The sequence below is a fragment of the Phyllobates terribilis genome, unplaced genomic scaffold, assembly GCF_046119375.1.
Source record: "Phyllobates terribilis strain yellow unplaced genomic scaffold, ASM4611937v1 Scaffold_280__1_contigs__length_2496652, whole genome shotgun sequence".
NCBI lineage: Eukaryota > Metazoa > Chordata > Amphibia > Anura > Dendrobatidae > Phyllobates > Phyllobates terribilis.
The window spans coordinates 372,991-395,360 of record NW_027363040.1 but is presented as its reverse complement, the minus strand read 5'-3'; the positions used below and the strand labels follow the sequence as shown (position 1 = coordinate 395,360).

Sequence of the window (22,370 nt, the reverse complement as noted above, 5' to 3'; positions counted from 1 at the left end):
AACCCATAGGTGCCTTACAGAATTTTATAAAATTGAGTCATGGAAATATGACATTTTAGTGGTAAAAATGCAATTTTTTTAATTTGCTGCAAATTTGTCAGGTACACAAGGGTTAATAGGTGAAACTGGACCCCAAAATTTATAAAATAATTTCTCCTGAAAGCGGTGATGTCCCATATGTCATCAGAAATTATTGTTAGGCCACACGTCAGGGGCCTATCATCATGTCATCATGATGACATCCGGGTGACCAGAGCTAACAAGTTATTTAGGTCATGTGCAGTGCACGATCTATCTAACTGGTGTCAGTGCAGCACTGACTGTTATAAAGTGTAGCAAAGCTCTTACATTGCTATGCTTTACAATGACTGCGATCAGAGCTGTGAAAGTGAAAATCTCATAGTGGGACTAAGTAATAAAAAAAGTAGAAAAAATAAAATTGTAAAAATATTTTTTTTTCATTTACAAAATAATAATTCTATATAATATTTTTTATGAAAAAAAAAATAGAAGAAAAGTACAATTGTTATCGTCGCGTCCAGAACGACCCGACCTATAAAACAGTCCCACTAGTTAACCCCTTCAGTGAACACTATAAAAAAATAATTAAAAAACAAGGCAGTGGGCGAGGCCTGATGCTTGATGTGAGCAGACACACGGACTGAGAGCTCCTGCTCATAATCCTGTAATCCCAGCCTGCACCGACCGAAAACAGATTTATACCGCTGATCCTACCTCCTAACACACTCCGGGACCTGTGAGGAGTTGATATCGGTGGTCCCCGATGAGAATGAACCGTCAAAAGAGCTGCACTGGCAAGGAAGACAGCCAGCCCAACATGGCACTGGCTGAAGAAACAAAACACTGAGATGTCAGAGACTGCAACTTGTCTGAGACGCTTTGCCCGGGTGACAGAGGCTGCTGTATATTCTCTTAAAGGTCAGCGTGGGAAGGAACAAGGAGAAGCAAGTGCTCCTGATAAAGTGCAGATGACGCAGCAAAAAATTCAGCAGCAACTTTCCTGGGTATCAAGTGAAGGAATTTACTTGGCTCCGGCAGTAAACATAGAGCATACCACAGATCAGGAACCCACCATGAGGAATGTGCTATCTGAGGTCAATATGTCCAACAAGTCCCTGACCAGCATTACCACCCATATGGGATTTATGAAGGAAGATATGTCATCTATAAGGAGAGACATTCAAAGGGCGTTTGAAAGAATTAAAGAAACAGAGGGCAGAATTAATAATATTGAGGATCAATTGTGTCCTATGCAAGATATGAAAACATACAAACAAATTCTGATTGCCCTGCTTAATAAAGCGGATGACTTAGAGAACAGGCCCTGTTGAAACAATCTACTCCTTATAGGAGTCCCAGAAAGAGCTGAAGGCAAAAACGCGGTTGAATTTATGGAGACCTGGTTCAGGGATGTGTTTTGAATAGAGGCGCTGTCTCCTATGTTGGCAATAGAGTGTGCTCATAGGGCGCCTTTCAGACCCCCTCCACCAGGAGCTCCACCAAGGCCTTTTGTATTGAAGTTACTGCAATACAGAGATACAATCACGTGACTGTCCTAACTTATCCATTGAAAATACCAAGGTGGCCATCTTTCCTGACTTCTCTGCTGAAGTGCAGAAACGCAGAGAACAATTTACACCTGGAAAGAAAAGGCTGCGAGACTTACTACTCCCATATTCTGTGATGTATCCGGCACACCTGAGGATTGTAGTCTCAGGAAAGGGGCTCATCCATGAATCTCCGCGGGAAACTACACAATGGCTGGACATCAATGACGCTAAATTGAAAGCAGATAAATCCGGACCTCCATAATCATCAACACTTTTGCTTTGGTGGCTTTTGAATCTTGATGCCATTTGATATGGACCGCGGGAATCTCTGAAAAGGTTTTGAAGAAGAGTTTTTCTTTTTAAGTCAGGTGTTGGACTTATAAAGGCTTCCAATCTCCCTCTGGGGAGAAATGTCTGTGATGTTTGATTGATTGTATTGCAATGTTAGAAGTTATTTATGTTATGTGTTAAAAAGGGGTACATGCAAAAAGAAGGGAGGGTGGAGGAACAGCTCAAAACGGTCTACTGGTTAGTCTGTTTCCCTGCGCACATATGGCTAAGCTTGTAAATACTATAGCGTGGAAGGTGCGGGGAATGGGAGACCCAACCAAGAGGTGGCTGTATATACTTGGCTACATCAATACCAACCAGCAGGTCGTGGATAGGCCATGCTTTTCATTCGGAATTTTCTTCTCACGCCGGAGGGGTATCTGTTTTGATTCATAAATCAATCCCATTTAAATCCCTTAAAACTGCATTGGATACTGAGGGACGATATATTGGTATATTAGTCTATATACAGAATTAAAATAATTTTGGTAGCTTTATATAAACTCCCTCCATATAAAGATACAATTATTAAAAACGTATTATACTTTACATTGGAATCTCCTAAGTCTCCAGTTTTTTGATGGGAGATTTCAATAATTATTTCCACCAGCATTGGGATAGACTACATATGGTTAACATACCTGACCCGGCCTCCTCTACGGGGATGGTTAGATTATTTTCAGAAATTGGGTATGTGGTTATTTGGAGACAAAGAAAACCCTCAATTAGACAATATTCATGCCACTCAATGTCACACCATTCCTTGTCAAGGACTGACTTGGCAATTGGAACAGAATCTCTGAATCCGTTAATTCACAAAGTGAAATATTTACCCAGGGGAATCTCAGACCATTCTCCGATATGTGTGCAATTGAGAACAGGGGGAATAGAGGGGGTAATGAAATGCCCGTGGCAATTAAATCCATAAAAGAGGACCTGATAGAATTTTTTTAAAATAAACGAGGGATCAACATCAAAAATCAAGATGATGAGTTGATTGAGAAATTTCCTCTAAGCCCTAATCAGACATTACAATTGGAACAAATTAGACGCTCTATCATGAGTCACCTGAAAGACACCTCCCTAGAAATTACTACTAATGGCTTTGATAGCTTAGTGAGGGCCACGAGGACGTCATCATCTATCTCTTTCTTATACAATGCAATGAGGGATGTGATGTTGGGAGTAAATACTGAATTTTTTTTCAAACACTGGGAGAAACAATTTAATGATCAAGACATTGGAGTTAAGATAAGAGAAGGTTGGGGAAAACCTGTAAAGCAATAACTAATGAGATGTGGAGGGAAACCCAATTTAAGATCATTCATAAAGCAAGATACGCCTTTGATCTCCCCAAAACGCCCCTTAAACCTGATAGAATTCTACGGACTTATTACATGGGCTTTGGCTGTGTCCAAGACTACATATCTTCTGGGGGGCTATTCTAGATTGCATTAACCCCTTTATGACCTGGAACGTATTAGTATGCCCCAGGTCATCACCCCCAGTTCAGCGTGGGCTTCGGCGCTGAGCCCGCACTGAACCGGGCACATGTCAGCTGATTTATACAGCTGACACGTGCCCGCAACAACCAAGGGGGGAATCGCGATCCACCCGCAGATGTTAACCAGTTAAATGCCGCTGTCAATCTCTGACAGCGGCATTTAACATTGCCGCGCCGGAAGCAAGGCATCAGCCCCGCCCATCGGTGACTCCGGGTCATCGATGGGTTGGCATGACAACCCAGGGTCTGCAACAGACCCCTGTGGTTGTCATGTCCTTATTTCTATGAGCGCCGCCCAGTGGTCGGCGCTCAGGCGCTCATAACAAGTGAGCATTTCTGCTGCATACAGGTGATCTGCTCACTGCCTGCATGCAGCAGAGGCAGACAAAAAGTGTAAAAAAATGTTTCTAAAAATATAAAAAAATAAAACAAATATGTATAAAAGTTTAAATCACCCTCCTTCCACCCCATTCAAAATAAAACAATAAAAAAAAACAAAAAACACATACACGTTTGGTATCACCGCATTCAGAATCACCAGATCTATCAACATAAAAGAAGAATTAATTCGATTGGTAAACGCCGTAACGAGAAAATAATTCTACATACCAGAATTACGTTTTTTGGTCGTCGCAACACTGCAATAAAATGCAATAACGGGCGATCAAAACATCGTATCTACCCCAAAATGATATCAATAAAAACGTCAGCTCGGCTCGCAAAAAATAAGCCCTCATTCGGCCCCAGATCACGAAAAATGGAGACGCCAGGCGTCTCGGAAAATGGCTTTTTTTTTTCCACCACTTAAATAAAAAAGAACCTATACATGTTTGGTGTTTACGAACTCGTAATAACCTTGAGAATAATAATGGCTGCTCAGTTTTAGCATTCAGTGAACGTGGTAAAAAAAACAACTGTAGAATTGCATTTTTTTGCAATTTCACCGCATTTGGAATTTTTTTCCCGTTTCCCAGTACATAATATTATAAAACCAGTAATGTTGTTCAAAAGTACAACTTGTCCCGCAAAAAATAAGCCCTCACATGGCCATATTGACCAAAAAATAAAAAAGCTATACCTCGGGGAACAAGGGGAGCAAAAACTAAAAATGCAAAAACGGAAAATCCCAAGGTCCTTAATGGGTTAAAGAAATGTGGATCTTTAAAACACAACTCCCTCTTATGATGAAATTGTTCCACTTCTGGCCTAGAGATAAAATGAAAGAGGGAACTTCTCCGTTTAAGATCCCCCCATTATTCTATGTTTTGGTTCTATTGGCAAACCGTATGTTACGAGGCTGCTGGTTGGAATCTTCAATCCCGACTTTACAGGATTTCATCTCACAATTAAAAATCTATTATATTTAGAAAGAATAGAAGCAGAAAAAATTAAACTCATGAGCAAATACTTTGTTAAATGGAACAACTTTTATTGGAAAACACTGAAATCAAAAAGAAATCACATATTGTAACGACGTTTGTTAACTCTGTTTGGTGTCACACTGAGAGATTGAGAGGGTCCCTAGGAAAACTCCTACAAGACCCAACAGATGATTCTGCAAATATTGTTTGATACATAAGAATCTATTGGTAGAAGTAATAGATATTAGAACATAATGAGAAACCAACTTGCATAAAGGTGTGAAATGGTTAGACAAAGATTAATAATCAATAGCATGTAGATCAGGGAAAGGAAGGAGGAGGAGAATAAGAACAAATTAGAAAGGAAAGATTGATCCATGTCACAACGTATGGCTGAAAGCTCAAGAATCAACAGCAAGACCCATCTGGATTGATTATTTCTTGTGTTTGGATGTGTTTTGAATTATCTTTACAAAAATACCAATAAAATATGTTTAAAGAATAATAATACTATGGGATGCCATGAAGGCCTATGTTAGAGGAACACTTATAAGAGATATTATTAGATACAAAGCTAAAACTAAAGAATTCACACAAGATCTCCAAAATGGGGTACAACAGGCTGAGGTGCAATACACCCTAAATCCATCAGCTGGTAATGGCCGGGAGTAAGAGGCAGCTCAGAGATTATTTCATGATCATCTTATCTCTAAGGCGGAAAACAAGCAGTTCTTTACAAAGCAAAAATATTTTGAACAGGGGGAAAGTGTGGGGCATCTTCTTTCTACCGTAGATAAATCACAGGAGGGTCCAGAAAATGGAGACAACACATCAGGAAACAATAATGTGCTAAATGTCTTTCATACTTACTATTCTAGTATTTATGAATCAAGATTTAGAGGAAAAGAGGACGAACTTGGATTGTTTCTTGAGGATATAAAATTACCTAAGTTTAAAGAGGAAAGTAGCTCCTACCTAGGAAACCCACTGACAATGTCTGAACTTGAGGATGCATTACAGTCCCTTGCTAATGAAAAGTCACCCGGCTCTGATCGACTGCTATGTAAGAATATAAGGATCTCCTAATCCCTAAACTATTAGATACTTTTAATGAAGCATTAGAATCGGGTCACATGCCAAAATCTATGCTGTCATATCGTCCCATTTTTCTTCTATTGGTAGACACTAAAATTATTGCAAAGGCCCTGGCAAATAGATTATTTCACATTATTACAGAGATTATTCATCAGGATCAATCAGGCTTTATGCCAAACTGGTCCACAGCAATGAATTTACTAAGGCTTTTTTTGAATATTCATAAATCAGATGTAATAATAGGACATAAAGCTATTCTTTCTTTCTCTCGATGCGGTGAAATTATTCAATGGCGTAGAATGGAAATACCTGTGGGAGGTTCTGAAAAGGTTTGGGTGGGTCCCAAATTCCTATCATACATACAGGTTTTGTACTCAGGATCTCAGGCTAAAATAAGAACTAACGGTCTCTTATCTGCTACAATCACGTTGGGGAGGGGCACACGGCAGGGATGCCCCCAGTCTCCCTTCCTTTCCGCGATGGCCATTGAACTTGTGGCCTGTATGTTGAGTGCTAGTCCGGATATTGTAGGCTTTAAATATGGTATCTTAGATGAACGAGTTTCACTCTATGCTGACGATTTACTGATATATATACAGGGTGGGCCTTTTATATGGATACACCTAAATTAAATGGGAATGGTTGGTGATATCAACCTCCTGTTTGTGGCACATTAGTATATGGGAGGGGGAAAACTTTTCCAGATGGTTGGTGACCATGGCGGCCATTTTGAATTCTGCCATTTTGGATCCAACTTTATTTTTTTCAATGGGAAGAGGGTCATGTGACACATCAAACTTATTGAGAATTTCATAAGAAAAACAATGGTGTGCTTGGTGTTAACATAACTTTATTCTTTCATGAATTTTTTACAAGTTTATGACCACTTATAAAATGTGTTCAAAGTGCTGCCCATTGTGTTGGAATGTCAATGCAACCCTCTTCTCCCACTCTTGACACACTGATAGCAACACCGCAGAAGAAATGCTGGCACAGGCTTCCAGTATCCGTTGTTTCAGATGCTGCATATTTTATTTCAAGCTAGGAAACATATTGCATCCAAATGGATTAACCCCTCACCTCCAGAAATGAGTGAACTCAAAAATAGGATAAATAATATCAGATTAGAAAAAGGGGTATATAAAAAACATAACTGAATGAATACATTTGAGAAAATATGGGGCTTAAGGTTGGATACACCTGGAATGCCATCAAGGGGGTTATTGTTGGAGAGACAATGACTTATAGGGGAAGGGGGGTATTGGCGAGGTCTAATGTTTCATTGTAATGTGTACTGGAATTCCTTAACATGTGGTATGGGTAATATAGCACACCTATATGTGTATAGGATTATAATGTTTATTACAACATTATGGTTATATAAAAGATTTCAAGAATGTGGAATGTTAATTGTAAGAAATAGTAACTGCAAGTTATCAGATGGTAATGGGCAAGCTGAAAGGATATAGAGGAGAGATGCATATATGTGATCCCTATGGTATGTTATTTTATTATTGTATGTACTGGTTTCTTGTTTTTTAAAAAAAATAAAAAAAAAAACTAATGAAAAAAATCTCAAATGTATTGGATTAAAAAGAAAAAGATTAGGAAAAAGGCTTCTCCCCTGTGTGAGTTCTCTGGTGATTAACCAAAGCTGATTTCTGATTAAAACATTTCCCACATTCTGAACATGAAAAAGGCTTCTCCCCTGTCTGAGTTCTCTGGTGCTTAATCAAATCTGATTTCTGGTTACAACATTTCCCACATTTTGAACATGAAAAAGGCTTTTCCCCTGTGTGGGTTCTCTGGTGAATAACTAAAACCGATTTATTGTTAAAACATTTCCCACATTCTGAACATGAAAAAGGGCTTCTCCCCTGTGTGAGTTCTCTTGTGGCAATCAAGAATCATTTTACGATTAAAACATTTTCCACATTCTGAACATGAAAAAGGCTTCTCCCCTGTGTGGGTTCTCTGGTGATTAACCAAAGCTGATTTATGGTTAAAACATTTCCCACATTCTGAACATGAAAAAGGCTTCTCCCCTGTGTGAGTTCTCTGGTGCTTAATCAAATCTGATTTCTGGTTACAACATTTCCCACATTCTGAACATGAAAAAGGTTTCTCCCCTGTGTGAGTTCTCTTGTGGCTATCAAGAATCATTTTACGATTAAAATATTTTCCACATTCTGAACATGAAAAAGCCTTCTCCCCTGTGTGGGTTCTCTGGTGGCTAATAAATTCTGATTTCTGGTTAAAACATTTCTCACATTCTGAACATGAAAAACGCTTCTCCCCTGTGTGGGTTCTCTGGTGGTTAATCAAATTTGATTTCTGGTTACAACATTTCCCACATTCTGAACATGAAAAAGGCTTCTCCCCTGTGTGGGTTCTCTGGTGATTAACCAAAACCGATTTATTGTTAAAACATTTCCCACATTCTGAACAAGAAAAAGGCTTCTCCCCTGTGTGGGTTCTCTGGTGGTTAACCGAAACTGATTTATAGCTAAAACATTTCCCACATTCTGAACATGAAAAAGGCTTCTCCCCTGTGTGGGTTTTCTGGTGCTTCACAAAATCTGATTTCTGGTTAAAACATCTCCCACATTTGGAACAAAAAAATCTATTGTCCACTGTGTGAATTTTTTGATGTTTAAGAATAGAGTTTTCGAGGGTAAACCTATTTCCATTTTCTGAAAGTGAAAAAGTCTTCTTTGCTTTAGGAGCAGTTCGTTTTTTAATGCTTATTTTTTTATTTTGACTTTCCTTAGTAGTCTGTAATGAATCAGAAGACAGAACCTGTTTCAGAGGATCAGATGAAATATCTTTGCTGTGGAGGGATGATGGTATATCTGGAGTAATGATATTCACTTCAATTGTATCCTGTGGGATCTCAAGATAATCAGATTTAAAAATCTCCTGTCCCTCTGATCTCCTGGTACAGTCATCTGCCAAGAAAAAAAAACAATTATTAATTTTGAATAAAATATCCTTGAAATTTATATTTTTGAACATTTCTACTTAAAATGTCTGTAGAAATGACAAGTTATTGACAGAATAACAGTGAAACGTGAAAACCTCATAGGATGAACCAGTAGAGCGTGGTGTTCAACTGTTTGCTCATTCAGCCTCCAAAATATGGAATAAGACGCCATCAAAAAATGTTATGTAGGCGAAAATAATACCAATAAAAACTTCTACTCATCAATAACCCAATCCAGCAATATCCGCTCTCCCAAAGTCAAATCTCCCCCTCGCTTCTGAGTCTTGCGCCCAAACCACAATTATCATCCATGTATTTGGCATTACTATAGTGAGAAGAACCCACTTAATTTACGGTGTGTGTCTCCTGGAGCACAATCTGGGCACTATGTGTTGGGTATTAAAATAGTATATTTGCCATTTTCACTCTCCATTATCCACTGCATGCTAATTTCCAGAAGGTGCCTGTGGAGTCAAAATAGTCACTACTCCTATATATTAATTCACTGAGGGTTATAATTTCCAAAATGGAGTCACTTTATGGTTTTCTGACATTTTGTCATATTAAGGTTTCTGTAAATGGTGTGTCCCATCTCCTCTGGGATCTGCTCCTGCGACGTCTGTTTCTGTGACGTCTGCTTCTGTCACCAGGAGCCACCTTAATCATTCTGCAGGTGGCACTGGTGATGAGGGACGTTAGAACCAGAAGCTCTGGGTGGCACAGAACTTGTCCAGCCACTACCATTAGGATGCCTGGGAGCTGTAGTACCATCCAGTCTGGCAGTATGGGTGTGTGTGATGCAGATGGAGTAACCTCCTCCCTGCTTCAGCCAATTGGAAAGCACCGCACCCTACTAAAGCTGGAAGCATATTGCCGGGAGCTGCCAGATACAGCCTTGTTCTCCTCTGGTTCAGTCCTCTGTGCTCAGCTCCCGGCTTGTGTATTTGTTTCCTGTTGTGACCTCGGCCCGTTTACTGACTACTCTTGTGTCTTCTGATTTTGTATTTTCTCTGCCCTCCTGGTTCTGACCTGGCTACCGGACTATTCTTCTTGGGTTTAAAAGGTGATGAGCAAGGCAATCCCTGGGATCTGGAAAATGGAGTATATAGCGCCAAGTTTGTTTGTGGTAGCCATGTTTTGAGTTGCCAGGTGACCATGAACAGTGCCCCCAATACATTGTGTCTGCAATCTATTCCAGCAAGATCTGCCTTCAAATAGCTAAATGTTGCTCCTTCCCTTCTTAACCTGCCATGTGCCCAGACAGTAGTGTACAACCATGTATAGGGCATTGTCACATTCAAGAGAAGTTGGAAAATAATTTGTAAGGTCCATTTGTTTCCTATTATCCTTTGTGAAGAATTCCAACACTTATCACCACATAAAGTGACAAATGTCAGATTTAAAAAATGGTAACAAAGAAAATGACGGCACTTCCACTATAAGAAATAGGTGTGAACAGGTGCTTACTAAGAGCAGCTACCTCCATATATAATGAACAAATAAAGTAGCACACTGTAACTCTGAGTATATAGATATGAAATATGAATAACATAACCGCTGTAGAAAATAGAAATAAATGAAAAAAATTTTTGAAACATTTTTTTTAGCGCATGTAAATATGAATTATGGAAAATGAATAGCATTACTGCTGTAAATAAATGAGAAATTTTAGCGCATAAATTGGCCAATTCATGTGTACCTGACAGCCGCTGTAAGGCGTTTCCCGATGTCAGGACCTACCAATGTGAATACCTCTCTAAGAGACCTCCGTCTGCTTATGTGTGGGAAAGACAGATCCTGATGCATTTAAAACCACCTGCGGCATGGGGGTGGGGGTGGAGTGCTCAGTCAATGCTAAATCTAGTAACAAAGAAAATGACGGCACTTCCACTTCAAGAAATAGGTGTGAACAGGTGCTTACTAAGAGCAGCTACCTCCATATATAATGAACAAATACATTTTTTCATTTATTTCTATTTTCTACAGCGGTTATGCTATTCATATTTCATATTTCATATCTATATACTCAGTGTTACAGTGTGCTACTTTATTTGTTCATTATATATGGAGGTAGCTGCTCTTAGTAAGCACCTGTTCACACCTATTTCTTGAAGTGGAAGTGCCATCATTTTCTTTGTTACTAGATTTAGCGTTGACTGAGCACTCCACCCCCACCCCCATGCCGCAGGTGGTTTTAAATGCATCAGGATCTGTCGTTCCCACACATAAGCAGACGGAGGTCTCTTAGAGAGGTATTCACATTGGTAGGTCCTGACATCGAGAAACGCCTTACCGCGGCTGTCAGGTACACATGAATTGGCCAATTTATGCGCTAAGATTTCTCATTTATTTACAGCAGTAATGCTATTCATTTTCCATAATTCATATTTACATGCGCTAAAAAAAAATTTCTAAAATTTTTTCATTTATTTCTATTTTCTACAGCGGTTATGCTATTCATATTTCATATTTCATATCTATATACTCAGAGTTACAGATTTAAAAAATGGGGCCTGATTGGGAACAGAAAACTGGCTGCAGGAAGAGGTTAAATCAGAGTATTTTGGGCACTAACTACTATAGTAAAAAGCAGTGACTATAAACAATAACACATCTACTGAAATGATCAAACTCAACAGTCTCCATCAGTAAAAAAAGAGTAACAAGTATGGGGCTCGGTGGTTCTTCGTAATCTAAACTATCGTAAGGGCCAATATTTTCTGTCAGATGACTTTCAAGAAGAAATATTAGACATTGAAGGAGAACTTTTTATAAATAGTGCAGAGCTGAGGTGTCTTAAATTTAGCCCTCGGGCATTGGGAAGACGTAATGGAGACCTTCTTTTAAAGACTACCAGGAAGTTACAGAGGCAAATCCCACCACAATAAAGCTATCACACAAAATGAACCTGGAAAAAAATACAGAATAAAAGATATGTTACATCCCAAACAACAACGTATGTAAGAGGGGAGAGCTCCAACACTAAACCGGAGTTGCACTCATTTATGATAAACCATTGGAGCTACTATGAGTCCTGACCAGGAGAGTAGAGAAAGTATTAGCACCCCCATTTCAGGAGAGATTGTGCAGTAATCTGAATTCCTTAGGATTGAAAACATAATGGAATTGATGATGTGGAGTGAATCCATGAAACCAGGGCTCGAGCCAACACATCTCCTGCAGGTGTGAATAAATGTATATTACAGACATCAGCCACGCACAGCTTAGAGATGTATCATGGCACAGGTGTAATGTTTTCTGTATAGTTTATCGCAATCCTGTATGAAGTTAGCTGGTTTGACAAGAAATTGAAAAGTCAGGATAAAGGGAAACTCTGCTGTTATTCTACAGAAATTCACACTTGGCCTCACTGCACATTTATTGTTGTCGATCATAAAAGTGAAGTTTGGCCAGAAAGACGGGACCTGGTCTTGTAGGGACCATATGACACATTCAGCAGCACAGAAGGGAGAGAAGGTAGATTCATCCAATAAGATATCAGGGATCTAGGAAGCCAACAGCATCATTACCCTCCGCTTTCTCTAAGAGGTCCATCATAATTTTTCTTCAAGTGATTTTCTAACTTGTCAGCACATTCTGCATACGCTGCCATTTGGCTTTGTAGTTTACAGATCTGGGCAGGTAACGGTCAGTGTCTCCTAATCCCAGGGGGAGGTGGATCCTCCAGGTTGTAAGTTCTATAGAAAAGGGCTTTCACAACTACACAAAGTAATGTGAACATTTTTGGATGGAGGAAAATGTTGTGATCTAGAGGTAAAATGCTGATCACACGATTGTGACATGGCTGGACTACACCACCGATAAAGCAGCCACAGCCGGTGATTGAGAAGAATCTGTGACTTTTCTGCATTTAGTGGTCACTACTCACCTGGGTAGTCATATGTAGGATTCTCCTCTTTACACCGCTTATCACCCCTCACATATGTCTCTGTAGTATCAATATGGGCCAGATCTTCACCCTGAAACAAATATTGTAAAAGTCACAGACAGATGGAAAAGTCACATCTATGATCAGCTCTAATCCAGCCATCTCCACCGTTCTCATTACACAAATATAAAACACATAATACTGGGGGATAAAACAAGACTGAGCACAAGACCTTCACAGCCGTCTACACATCATAGGGGAGATCTCATGACACCTTATCTCCATCTACCTGATGATCCTGAGGAACATTGGGATCTTCTTCTTTACAGTCCTGTGGAAGAAGAGGACGGGGACATCTCTCTGGTGTTGTCCTCTTACTGGATAGATCTGGAGGAAATATACAGGGACTGAATTCATTTTTTACACATAATTAGATAAGATAATTATAGGCTGTGTGTATTTAGTCCTGTCTATTACCTGGTGATGTGAGGGGCTGGGGAACCTCCATCATGACGTTCTTGTACAGATCTTTGTGTCCTTCTAAATACTCCCACTCCTCCATGGAGAAATAGACGGCGACATCCTGACACCTTATAGGAACCTGACACATACAATGATACCGTCATCCCCTCGATCCCTTCATAGCATTACTGTATAATGTCCCAGCAGTGTCACCTCTCCAGTCAGCAGCTCAATCATCTTGTAGGTGAGTTCTAGTATCTTCTGGTCATTGATGTCCTTATGTATCAGGGGGTGAGATGGAGGTCCTGTGATTGGGCTCAGGGGTCTTCCCCATCCCTCAGACACAGGGTCCTGACAGCGCCCACTAGAGGTCTTCTTCACTACTGTGTAATCCTGGTTATGGAGAGACACATTAATAAATCTCACTACAGACATTTCCAGAGTCCTCACCTCTCCAGTTCTGTCCATCTGTTATTCCCATATATAAGAATGATGTAATGTGACGTTATCAGAATCTCTCACCTCTCCAGTAAGCCGGAAGAGGATCTCTAGGGTGAGGTGCAATATCCTCTCCACCATCTTGTCTCTGTCCATATCCATCCTTGATAGGTGATTCAGAAAAATTCTCTTAATATAGAAGATCTTCACTGAGAGAATCCGATATTGTAGAGACCTGAATGAGAAGAAGATGAGCCGATGTAACATCATAAAGATCCTGTGTAATAATACAATTACTGGAGACAATAAGGGAAATATATCAGAAGATGTGTAGATGTTGTACAATAAGGGAAATATATCAGAAGATGTGTAGATGTTGTATTCTCTAGTCTTTTATGGACTGGAACACAGGTTGAATTGATGACTTAGACATCTCCTCCATACTTCCAATCACTGGCTAAGTTGACCACTGCTTCAGTAAGAATCACCCAGAAACCCAAGCAGCAATGGTATTTTTATTATTTTACAACATTCTGCTTTTGTCCCTGACGTACTAATAAAACCTATATATTTTAGGCCACAGACAACAAGCAGTTTCTTCCTCGGAGTCTGAAGCTGAATACGTTTCTGATAGACTCATCTTCCATAAAGCTAATTCTCGTCATATACATTACACATGACACGAGAAATAACAACTTCATGATGAGGACGACATCTTCATCTTCTAATACGGCTCTAGAAACAAATTTGGCCAGAGTCCGTCGCTGACCTCATCATCACCGACTGTCTACATGAATGTTTCCCGTCTTTCCCAGGTTATAATCTTTTATCACGTTAGATCTCATTTATAGGAGCTTGTTTGTAAGAACACAGACAGGAGTTATTTGATGCTAATGTCTCCTTGTACAGTGTTTTTTTTCCTGGATATTATGTTTCTTTTAGCATTTTCCTGTTGGCTTCCATATATTACATGAAAAACACCAAAAAAAGAAAACCAAGTGTTAATACATAAAATAAAATTGGGGTTGGCGGGACTGTGACAACATTATACTGTATGTGGGAAGATGGCGGTACTGTGGGAACATTATACTGTATGTGGGAAGATGGCGGTACTGTGAGAACATTATACTGTATGTGGGTAGATGGCGGTACTGTGAGAACATTATACTGTATGTGGGTAGATGGCGGTACTGTGATAACATTATACTGTATGTGGGAAGATGGCGGTACTGTGGGAACATTATACTGTATGTGGGAAGACGGCGGTACTGTGGGAACATTATACTGTATGTGGGTAGATGGCGGTACTGTGGGAACATTATACTGTATGTGGGAAGATGGCGGTACTGTGGGAACATTATACTGTATGTGGGAAGATGGCGGTACTGTGAGAACATTATACTGTATGTGGGTAGATGGCAGTACTGTGGGAACATTATACTGTATGTGGGAAGACGGCGGTACTGTGGGAACATTATACTGTATGTGGGAAGACGGCGGTACTGTGAGAACATTATACTGTATGTGGGAAGATGGCGGTACTGTGGGAACATTATACGGTGTGGGGAAATAGAGGTACTATGAGAGCATTATATTGAGAGGATTAATGACCGCAGTCGCTCCTGTGACCGGGCCCAGCCACCACCAGCCCCTGCTGCAGCAGGATGTGTGTTCTCGGACTGACATTCAGCTTAGTGCCACAATACACGCTGCCGACCAATCAGAGGCCAGCAGCTGACATCAGCATGTACGTCATTAGAGGCGCATGGAAGTGACATCATGCTCTCCTGTCGCTTCCAGCTGAAGTCAGCGGCAGCTCCAGAAAAAGACACCGCGCGGTGAGGGAGCGGAGAGAAGGTGAGTATAATGTTTTGGTATTTTTTAAATCAGCGAGTACACGGTGCCCTTGGCCATAACACTACATGTAAGAGTGTGGGCTGTGCATTATACTACATGTACGGACTATGGGCTGTGCATTATACTACATGTACGGACTATGGGCTGCGCATTATACTACATGTACGGACTATGGGCTGTGCATTATACTACATGTAAGACTATGGGCTGTGCATTATACTACATGTACGGACTATGGGCTGTGCATTATACTACATGTACGGACTATGGGCTGCGCATTATACTACATGTACGGACTATGGGCTGTGCATTATACTACATGTAAGAGGATGGGCTGTGCATTATACTACATGTACGGACTATGGGCTGTGCATTATACTACATGTACGGACTATGGGCTGTGCATTATACTACATGTAAGAGTGTGGGCTGTGCATTATACTACATGTATGGACTATGGGCTGTGCATTACACTACATGTACGGACTATGGGCTGTGCATTATACTACATGTACGGACTATGGGCTGTGCATTATACTACATGTACGGACTATGGGCTGTGCATTATACTACATGTAAGAGTGTGGGCTGTGCATTATACTACATGTATGGACTATGGGCTGTGCATTACACTACATGTACGGACTATGGGCTGTGCATTATACTACATGTACGGACTATGGGCTGTGCATTACACTACATGTACGGACTATGGGCTGTGCATTATACTACATGTACGGACTATGGGCTGTGCATTACACTACATGTACGGACTATGGGCTGTGCATTATACTACATGTACGGACTATGGGCTGTGCATTATACTACATGTACGGACTATGGGCTGTGCATTATACTACATGTACGGACTATGGGCTGTGCATTACACTACATGTACGGACTATGGGCTGTGCATTACACTACATGTACGGACTATGGGCTGTGCATTACACTACATGTACGGACTATGGGCTGTGCATTATACTACGTGTACGGACTATGGGCTGTGCATTATACTACATGTACGGACCATGGGCTGTGCATTATACTACATGGATGACTGTGGGCTGTGCATTATACTACATGTACGGACTATGGGCTGTGCATTATACTACATGGATGACTGTGGGCTGTGCATTATACTACATGTACGGACTATGGGCTGTGCATTATACTACATGGATGACTGTGGGCTGTGCATTATACTACATGTACGGACTATGGGCTGTGCATTATACTACATGGATGACTGTGGGCTGTGCATTACACTACATGTACGGACTATGGGCTGTGCATTACACTACATGTACGGACTATGGGCTGTGCATTACACTACATGTACGGACTATGGGCTGTGCATTATACTACATGTACGGACTATGGGCTGTGCATTATACTACATGTACGGACTATGGGCTGTGCATTACACTACATGTACGGACTATGGGCTGTGCATTACACTACATGTACGGACTATGGGCTGTGCATTACACTACATGTACGGACTATGGGCTGTGCATTATACTACATGTACGGACTATGGGCTGTGCATTACACTACATGTACGGACTATGGGCTGTGCATTACACTACATGTACGGACTATGGGCTGCGCATTATACTACATGTACGGACTATGGGCTGCGCATTATACTACATGTACGGACTATGGGCTGCGCATTATACTACATGTACGGACTATGGGCTGTGTATTATACTACATGTGTGGACCATGGGCTGTGCATTATACTACATGTACGGACTATGGGCTGTGCATTATACTACATGTACGGACCATGGGCTGTGCATTATACTACATGTACGGACCATGGGCTGTGCATTATACTACATGTACGGACCATGGGCTGTGCATTATACTACATGTACGGACCATGGGCTGTGCATTACACTGTGTTCCAAATTATTATGCAAATAATATTTTCTCAGATTTTCCCAAATTACCTATATGAATTGCAGTCATTGTAATTTTCCAGTCAAATAACTATTAGAGTACAATTGAAAGGTTTTTGTACAAACTGCCTATGATAACAGTATATTTAAAAAAAAATAAAACACTCAAACTGCACTCAAAATGCATGTTCCAAATTATTATGCACAGCAGAGTTTTCAACCTTTTCATTTTAATAAAGAACAAAAAAATGGTCATTTTTGAAATTATAAGCATTAGCAGGTTATTACAAACTGAAATCAAATAGTTTTCAACTCAAAACTTTATTCTAGGTGATGTTACATTTTCACATAGGACCCCTTGTTGGAAAGGAGCTTCTGAACTCTCTTATCTATTGAATTTGTCAAGTTTTGGATGGTTTCTGCTTCAATTGTTTTGCATGAGGACAGAATACCCTCCCAGAGCTGTTGCTTAGATGTGGCAAGCAATCCCCGCAATGTGCATATCCGAGCACCCGATGCAAACTCAAGTAGCGAACACTTGCGCTCAACACTAGTCGCCATATCGTCATCTATTTTTTTTTTTAAATATCCCAACCTTACCCCCAACCCTAATACAACCCCAACCCTAACCCTAGAGTTTGTTTTTTGCGCCGTTCCTCGTGCGGTATAAGTGATTAGACGACTTTATTCTTCGGGTTGGTGCGATTGCAGCGATACTAGAATCATATCGGGTTTTTATGACTGACAGCTGTCACTCACTAAAAGACGCATTTTTTAGTAAAATCTAGCTTTTGCATCGCCATATTTTGAGAGCTATAATTTTTCTATATTTTGGCTGACAGAGTCATGTGACAGCTTGTTTTTTGCGGGATGAGTTGACGTATTTATTGGTATCATTTTCAGGCACGTGACATTGCTTTCTATTCCGATTTTTGGGAGGCAGAATAAACAAAAAACAACAATTCAGGAAATGTTTTTTTTTTTTTATAATTTTTTTATGCCGTTCCGCGTGTGGTAAAATTGATAAGGTAGCTTTATTCTTCGGGTCAGTACGTTTACAGCGGTACCACATTTATATCGTTTTTCTATGTTTTGGTGCTTTTACACAATAAAAGCTATTTTATAGAATTTTTTTTTTTGCATCGCTTTATTCTGAGAGATATAACTTTTTTATTTTTCTGCTGATTGAGCTGTATGGCGGCTTGCTTTTTTGTGGGACAAGATGACGTTTTCAGCGGTACCATTTTTATTTATATTCGTCTTTTTGATCGTGTGTTATTCCATTTTTTGTTTTTGCGGTATGATGATAAAGCATTGGTTTCTGCTTAGTTTTTTTTTTACCGTGTTCACTAAATGGGTTAACTAGTGGGACAGTTTTATAGGTCAGGTCGTTCCGGACGCAGCGATACCAAATATGTGTACTTTTATTGTTTTGTTGTTTTTTTTTCATAATAATATTTATTGATGGGTACATTATATTTTTATTTTTGGTGGATTATTTTTTTGATTTTTTTTTTAAATATTTTTACAATTTTTTTTTTACTTTTAGACTTTTTCCCACAATAGGACTTTTTTCACTCTGATCACCTGTATAGCATAGGGATGGAGCACCATCCCTGTGCTATACAGGCTGTCAGTGCTGCAGATGCAGAAGATACTTTGGTCGTGCACTGCATATGACCAAAGTATCCTCCTGCTGTCTGGTGACCCGGATGTTTTTATGACATGGCAACATCCGGGAAGCCGCGGCAGACAGTGTTGGACGCCGGCAGGAGAGGTGAGTATGGGCGATCACCTCCCCAATCGACTTTGATCGTACATTGCATGGGTTAATGTGCCAGGCACATAGCACCGGGTGTCAGCTGTGACAATCAGCTGACACCCGGCGGCGATCACGCCCGCACAGCCTATGTGCGGGCAAAATCAACAGGGCGCACTAATACGTACCTGGCTCTGAAAGCCCAGGGGGCAGGTGCGTATTAGTACGCCCTGGTCTTTTAAGGGGTTAAAGTACACTCTGCACCCCATCTTGACTGAAAAAAAACAGAAATGTAGAAACTTTTGCAAATTTAATAAAAAAGAAAAACTGAAATATCACATGGTCATAAGTATTCAGACCCTTTGCTCAGTATTGAGTAGAAGCCCCCTTTTGAGCTAGTACAGCCATGAGTCTTCTTGGGAATGATGCAACAAGTTTTTCACACCTGGATTTGGGGATCCTCTGCCATTCTTCCATGCAGATCCTCTCCACTTCCGTCAGGTTGGATGGTGAACGTTGGTGGACAGCCATTTTCAGGTCTCTCCAGAGATGCTCAATTGGGCTTAGGTCAGGGCTCTGGCTGGGCCAGTCAAGAATGGTCACAGAGTTGTTCTGAAGCCACTCCTTTGTTATTTTAGCTGTGTGCTTAGGGTCATTGTCTTGTTGGAAGTTGAACCTTCAGCCAAGTCTGAGGTCCAAAGCACTCTGGAAGAAGTATTCATCCAGAATATGTACTTGGCCGCATTCATGTTTCCTTCAATTGCAAGCAGTCATCCTGTCCGTGCAGCTGAAAAACACCCCCATAGCATGATGCTGCCACCACCATGTTTCACAGTTGGGATTGTATTAGGCAGGTGATGAGCAGTGCCTGGTTTTCGCCACACATACCGCTTAGAACTTTTTGATGATAATTCTATCTTCGTCTCATCAGACCAGAGAATCTTATTTCTCATAGTCTGGGAGTCCTTCATGTGTTTTGTTCAAACTCTATGCTGGCTTTCATATGTTTTGCACTGCGGAGAGGCCTCCGTCGGGCCACTCAGCCATAAAAGCCCGACTGGTGGAGGGCTGCAGTGATAGTTGACTTTGTGGAACTTTCTTCCATCTCCCTACTGCATCTCTGGAGCTCAGCCAAGTGATCTTGGGGTTCCTCTTTACCTCGCTCACCAAGGTTCTTCTCTCACGATTCCTCAGTTTGGCTGGACAGCCATGTCTAGGAAGACTTCTGGTGGTCCTAAACTTCTTCCATTTAAGGAATATGGATGCCACTGTGCTCTTGGGAACCTTGAGTACTACAGAAATTCTTTTGTAACCTTGGCCAGATCTGTGCCTTGCCACAATTCTGTCTCTGAGCTCCTTGGGTAGTTCCTTTGAGCTCATGATTCTCATCTGGTCTGACATGCACTGTGAGCTGTGAGGTCTTATATAGACAGGTGTGTGCCTTTCCAAATCAAGTCCTATCAGTTTAATTAAACACAGCTGGACTCCAATTAAGGCGTAGAACCATCTCAAGGAGGATCACAAGGAAATGGACAGCATGGGACTAAAATATGAGTGTCTGAGCAAAGGGTCTGAATACTTATGACCATGAGATATTTCAGTTTTTCTTTTTTAATAAATTTGAAAAAAATTCTACATTTGTTTTTTTTCCAGTCAAGATGGGGTGCAGAGTGTACTTTAATGAGAAAAAATGACCTTTTTAGAAGTTACCAAATGGCTGCAATGAAAAAAAGAGTGAAAAATGTAAAGGGGTCTGAATACTTTCCGTACCCACTGTATATATCAGGATGGGTGGTGGTCAAAATCAACAAGCAACAGGTCCCATCATAGTTATGCCTCTGATTATACTGTGTGGGGGGATGGCGGTACTATGGGAACAATACACTGTGTGGGGGCGTCATACATCCTACATAAGGGGCATAATGGGGGAATTACACTGTGTGGGGCATCATACATCCTGCATAAGGGGTATAATGGGACATTACATTGTGTGGGAGCATCATACATCCTGCATAAGGGGCATAATGGGGGCATTACACTGTGTGGGGCATCATGCATCCTGCATAAGGAGCATAATGGGGGCATTACACTGTGTGGGGCATCATACATCCTGCATAAGGGGTATAATGGGGGCATTACACTGTGTGGGGCATCATGCATCCTGCATAAGGGGCATAATGGGGGAATTACACTGTGTGGGGCATCATACATCCTGCATAAGGGGTATAATGGGACATTACACTGTGTGGGAGCATCATACATCCTGCATAAGGGGCATAATGGGGGCATTACACTGTGTGGGGCATCATGCATCCTGCATAAGGAGCATAATGGGGGCATTACACTGTGTGGGGGGCATCATACATCCTGCATAAGGGGCATAATGGGGGCATTACACTGTGTGGGGGCATCATACATCCTGCATAAGGGGCATAATGGGGGCATTACACTGTGTGGGGGCATCATACATCCTGCATAAGGGGCATAATGGGGGCATTACACTGTGTGGGGGCATCATACATCCTGCATAAGGGGCATAATGGGGCATCATACTTCCTGTATAAGGGGCATAATGGGGGCATTACACTGTGTGAGGGCATCATACATCCTGCATAAGGGGCATAATGGGGGCATTACATTGTGTGGGGGCATCATACATCCTGCATAAGGGGCATAATGGGGGCATTACACTGTGGGGGCATCATACATCCTGCATAAGGGGCATAATGGGGGCATTACACTGTGTGGGGGGCATCATACATCCTGCAAAAGGGGCATAATGGGGGCATTACACTGTGGGGGCATCATACATCCTGTATAAGGGGCATAATGGGGGCATTACACTGTGTGGGGGGCATCATACATCCTGCATAAGGGGCATAATGGGGGCATTACACTGTGTGGGGGCATCATACATCCTGCATAAGGGGCATAATGGGGGCATTACACTGTGGGGCATCATACATCCTGCATAAGGGGCATAATGGGGGCATTACACTGTGTGGGGGCATCATACATCCTGCATAAGGGGCATAATGGGGGCATTACACTGTGGGGCATCATACATACTGTATAAGGGGCATAATGGGGGCATTACACTGTGTGGGGGGCATCATACATACTGTATAAGGGACATAATGGGGGCATTACACTGTGTGGGGCATCATACATCCTGCATAAGGGGCATAAGGGGGCATTACACTGTGGGGGC

General features: G+C 41.2%; 1 protein-coding gene across 1 annotated transcript in view; it reads left to right on the top strand.

Moving 5' to 3' along the window:
* The first annotated feature begins 5,288 nt into the window (after nucleotides 1–5,288).
* Nucleotides 5,289–22,370, top strand: part of LOC141220301 (uncharacterized) — a 131,495-nt gene continuing 114,413 nt past the window's right edge. The window contains exons 1-3 of the mRNA XM_073666255.1: nucleotides 5,289–5,378; nucleotides 5,481–5,829; nucleotides 5,949–6,094. Of these exons, the coding sequence (XP_073522356.1) occupies nucleotides 5,289–5,378; nucleotides 5,481–5,829; nucleotides 5,949–6,094 (585 nt within the window). The remainder of the gene's footprint in view (nucleotides 5,379–5,480; nucleotides 5,830–5,948; nucleotides 6,095–22,370) is intronic.